Genomic DNA, 4,990 nt, shown 5'->3' with positions numbered 1-4,990 from the left:
CTTGTCAAGCAGCAGGATTCTCCCTGTTCCCTCTCCTTTACAAGGATCATTTCCTACCGCAGTGCCTGTGGCTGAGTCTTCATCCTCCTGAACCCTCTCCTCCAGCAACCTCCAGCACTTTCAAACTGCAGCTGAAAAAAGTTCCTTCCATCTCTGCTTCTATCTCCCCCTGTCACCGACACTTACCTCATTTATAAGTGTGTGAGATGCCTTTATAGAGCACAGAGCTCCTACTGAGAGGTGCAGGATGAATTCTGCATATGACACCAAATGAGACAATTTAACTTTAGATTTTTTTTAATAAACCTTTTATCTCGAAATAATCATGCCATTATAAGGTCACTGAAAAACAGTTCAAATAATTAATTACAAAACTGTGCAAAGACTGAACTATACATTTATCTTTGTGCAGAGATTTTGCTCTTAATATTTAATCATTTGTCTGTAATAATAAATACTTGACTGACAAATCAGTTTCTGCATAACATTAAGGAATTTATTTTCAAACTTAGTTTTAGGTGCAGAATCAAACTTTCATTGTCAATAAAACTGCAGCAGTATGTTAATGATAATGTACATTCAGGCTGGGTCTGAATGAGCAGCCAAAGAAGACGTTAAAATATTCTAAGAGAGCTCCAGTTTCTGATATGAATAGTTATGTTTTCTTTTTACAAGGAATGAGATGTGTTTCGGGTTGATTAATTCTGTATGCCTGATTTTTCTTTTTAACTGAAGTGTTCGTATATGATTGGTTACAATGAGAGCCATAACCTACACTCATCCTACAACTATCCTATGACTGATCGCACCTGGCAGCGTGTAGATGAAGAGCACCAGGAAGACAATGAGAATAAGCAGAATTATGCCGATGATGATGTACTTCTTGTAATTTCTCCAGATCAGGTGATACAAACACTTGAAAGGATTTACAAACCAAGAGAAGGATGTGTCTGGTCGGCTAAAGGGGAAGAATGAAAAAGAGAAAAACTTTTGTAAAGGCAGATCCAGCTATTTCCAAAGCTACCCCCCCGCAAAATATATATTTGAGTCTAAAAAGGGCCTTTAAGTCCTGGGAACCCGCTAAAGAGTTTATAGGGAACTTCCGCAAGTTTCACATGCTATTGGGTCTTCCATCCATCCCTGAGCCCAAGCTCCACACACCATTCGGAATGAAATTCCACTTCACACTTCATTACTACTCCAATTTAAGGCAAGATATGGGGTTCAAAATTACAGACAAGATCATGATAAATCCTAAAGAAGAAATGCAGACATCTTGAACTTGAGTACAAAAGCTTTCTAATCATTGCAAGGAATTTAGCATTGCAAAAGGAGTAATGAGCCACTACAAAAAATCTGATTGCTCAGTGACAGTCACGGTGCCGTAACAGGCAGAGCCAGCTCAAGCCTGGCATATGGCCCAAAATGGCACATTTTCAGAAGAAAATTTAAAACAGGCCTCCTGAAAACAGGAGATGAGATGAAACCCAAAATCTAGGTAGTTTGCCTGGGTACATAAAGAGGAGCCACCTTCTTCTGGTGGAGAATATCTGCACTCCACAATCCTAAGTTTTTTCCAAATGTTGCTCCACGTCGTATTCTCCTCCATAACCAGGAGTTTCTTCACACTGTATAGCAAAGCTGGCTGCATACAGAGAGGAAAACAATGTTCTCCTTAGGAAAAATGTTGGCGTAGTCTCTCCTCTGTCATGCCACCCAGCTTGGGAGGTCACTATGCCTTTGACTTCCACAGCCCTACCCCTGCGATGAGCTGAGGGAACATCTGTCAGCTTTGCATGATGGGATGACCTGCAGAGTACAGTGGTGTGGAGCAACATTAACAGCTGCAAAATTGGGTGCAGGTTGTCTTTCTTATCCAATATCACTGTAATTGTGCAGATGGTGCAGCAGTAAGGAGAATGAAATTAAGACTGAGGGTCACAAAAAGCAACGGCCGTGTCTCACTCCAGAAAGCTGTTTAAGGAATTTAAGCAATGCCTTAGTCATCTGGAAAATTCAGCATGTGGAACTCTGCCCCAGCTTGTTTAATGAGGATGCTCCTACTCACTTGGGTTTTTCCAAGGGCTCGGGCTCCTTTCGAGCTTTGCCTACTGGATTCTTCTCAGCTTCTTCTGCTGTGACTAAGTGAAACTCAGCTTCCACTTTGCCCTGGATCAGAGAGTTGATATGTAAGCATCCAATCCTGGGTTATTATAATTAAATCACAGCGGGATTCAGCTTGTGGAGAAATTATGAAACCAACTGATGGTGAAGGAATTTGATTAAAGAAAATAAGATAAAGTCTTTGCAGATAAAGAGAAAGCACAAAGGAAAACCAAGCACCAGATTTCTGACATGCTCAAGGACCATGAGGAAAGAGAGGTAGTATGTTTTCTTCCAGACCCATAAATATCTTTTCTGCTTCCTAAATAACAACATAATTCACATGAGCAGACCTGTCTTCTATCTATCACGTGTCCCAGCAGAGCTCAACAGCTGAGCTAGAAGCTGTGCTGCTGGTTTGGACAAGATGCAGTCCATCAACGGGGGGAAATTCAGCCAGTCACAAGTGCTGGAGCAGTTGAGCTGTGTTTTTTCCCTTGTACTCACAGCAACAAATCTGATGATAATTCTGTCTGTGTTTTCCCTGTGTAATTCTCTCTCTTTTCCCTGTTCATTTAGGTACGTTCTTCAGTACTATCTCCACTATAGATTTAATTAGGCCAAAGGAAAAAAAAAAAAAAGACTTCAGAGATTTAAAGATTCCAGTAACAATTAAGAGTGGGTAAATCAAATCAGCTTCATAAAATCTGTGATGGATGAAAAACAGACAAATGGCTTTCCATGTATTTGTTATTTTCCTACCCCATACCTTTGTGGATATCAAAAACTAAAGTGTTAATCTATGGCCAGTGGCTAGGATTCAGCACAGAAATGGGCTGAAAGAACGATGCAGATAAAAGGGATCAATGCGGAAGACAAGGGGATCAAGAGATGAAAGTGGACTGGGAGAAAGAGAATCAATTGTACAAGAGTTGAGAAAATGGAGATAAAGCAGGGATTTGCAAGTGAAGTCCGTCCACTAAACCCATGGAAAGTATGCAGTCACCTTCAATCTGAAGAAGGCAATGAACTTGAAGATGGAAATTTTTATTAAAGCATTCTTCTTGCTGGAAGGGACAGAAATATGAAGGAAGGGTGAGGTTTAGGGAAACCCTTGGAGAGTCAATGAAAGTCTAGAGAGGGAGGATTTTTAGCCCCCTAAAAAAGGGCCAAAGCAGGTGAATTTGTAGAGGGCTATACTACAGGAAGGTAGCTTGTAGCTCTTGGTCTGTGTCCTCACAGGGATCTGGATGGACCTAAAAAGACTCTAGCCATACTAATCCCAGAACTGGATTGCAGGGATGCCTAGGTTTGGGTCCAAGCTCACAAAGTGCTCTGTGGCCATGTGAGCACATCACCTCGGGTTTTTCTTCACTAGCTTACTCTGCTTCATGCTCTGTTTCATGTAGACATGCCCCAAAGGCCATGTGCAGAGTTAACTAGTGGGATGTACTTCATGCCTAGATACATGCACTCCATCTAGGAAACAGGAGCAGAGCTGTCTTTCATTTACACTGAGGATCCCTATACTGCTGTAACAGTACAAAGGAGCCTTAAAGACAGGGAAAATGGAGAAGTTCTGTTAAACACTGAGAATTTCAGTGTAGCTCCAGATTATGCACAGAAAGCACTACAACATTATGAAGAGAAGCTGCAGCAGAAAACTCTCAAGATAAATGGCTAGGTACTCTCTGAGATTTACACCCTGCTGCAAGCTTGTTACACTAGAGGCTTCAGGTAAATGAAAATTTGTGTGGCAGCATTTATGTTCTTCTTAGGATGATACTTCTAACATAACAAGTCTTGCAGAGTTTGGGGGAAGCTGTCATTGTCCTTTATACCAATTGTATCCTGGCACTAAACCAAAAAAAATATTGGCTTAGTGAGCACACTTCAATAGGAAGAGGGGACGGTGCTCTTTCTACTTGAGATGTGTCAATAGCAAGGAGAATAATAGTAGACTCCAAAGTCAGTTCCTTTGCCCTGCTTGAAGTGAGAAATAAATAGAAAAGAAATAAATAAACAGGTGAGATTCCTCCCAGGATTTCCTCAGCTGACATAAAATTGGCTGGAAACACCTGATTTTCCACTCCACCCATCCAGTGTGCTGGGAGATGAACAGTGGAAGAAAGCAAAGAAAAAGTACAAAGTGCTCTGGTTTCCTGGGATTATCTGAACCAAATCTATGGGGGACCACTGAAGCATTTGGAGGTGTCCTATGCATTTCCAGTGGTGGTTGTTCTTCAGATGCCATATCCAAAATTACATCTGTCTGTCTCAGGATCTCAGCAGAGCATATCAGCCCCAGAGAAAAGCTGTTCATCTGTAGTGAGCTGCCTACCGTGAGCTCCCCAGCCTTGATGAAAGGCCACCAGCCTCTGACACGCTTCTGCTGAAATATGGAGATCTTGTTTTCTTCACTTGCTGCCACAATCATGCCTAGGTCACAGCCCTTGGCTGTCTTTGCTGCTCGAGGAAACCCATTCAGGTTCAATTCAAGAGTGCCTGCAGGGAGAAGTAATGTCACAACACTCAGAGACCAGACAGATGAATGCATTCAAACAGCAGCTTCCAGGTAAGATACATGGAGCAATGCAGCAGCTTGGGCCCAAGCTTCATAGCCGTGGATCCCTCTGTACCATAAGCCATTCATTTGTATTGCCCTGGCATCGTCTCATCTGAGTGCCTAATTATTCCCTCTCCAAGAAATGTGTAAGTTTGCAATGTGGTACTTCAGAGAAAAAAAAGCAAAAGTTGGGTCTCAAACCCCTTTGTACATACCTCTATAAAATACAGGTCTGGCAAGACCTCAGGTGAAGTTCAGACAGACCCATTGCATACTTACCCAAGAAATCATCTAAAGAGAGTCTTTCAAAGTCACACACCT

General features: G+C 41.9%; 1 protein-coding gene across 1 annotated transcript in view; it reads right to left on the bottom strand.

Moving 5' to 3' along the window:
• Positions 1–408: 408 nt before the first annotated feature.
• Positions 409–4,990, bottom strand: part of FER1L6 (fer-1-like family member 6) — a 72,702-nt gene continuing 68,120 nt past the window's right edge. Inside the window, exons 38-41 of the mRNA XM_009323374.1 lie at positions 4,949–4,988; positions 4,445–4,608; positions 2,069–2,169; positions 409–958 (exon numbers count right to left, since the gene is read on the bottom strand). Coding sequence (XP_009321649.1) covers positions 778–958; positions 2,069–2,169; positions 4,445–4,608; positions 4,949–4,988 — 486 coding nt within the window. The 3' untranslated portion in view covers positions 409–777. The remainder of the gene's footprint in view (positions 959–2,068; positions 2,170–4,444; positions 4,609–4,948; positions 4,989–4,990) is intronic.

Source organism: Pygoscelis adeliae, unplaced genomic scaffold, assembly GCF_000699105.1.
Source record: "Pygoscelis adeliae isolate BGI_AS28 unplaced genomic scaffold, ASM69910v1 Scaffold103, whole genome shotgun sequence".
Taxonomy (NCBI): Eukaryota; Metazoa; Chordata; class Aves; order Sphenisciformes; family Spheniscidae; genus Pygoscelis; species Pygoscelis adeliae.
Note: the sequence above shows the minus strand (reverse complement) of the source record. Positions and strands in the feature narration are given on the sequence as shown.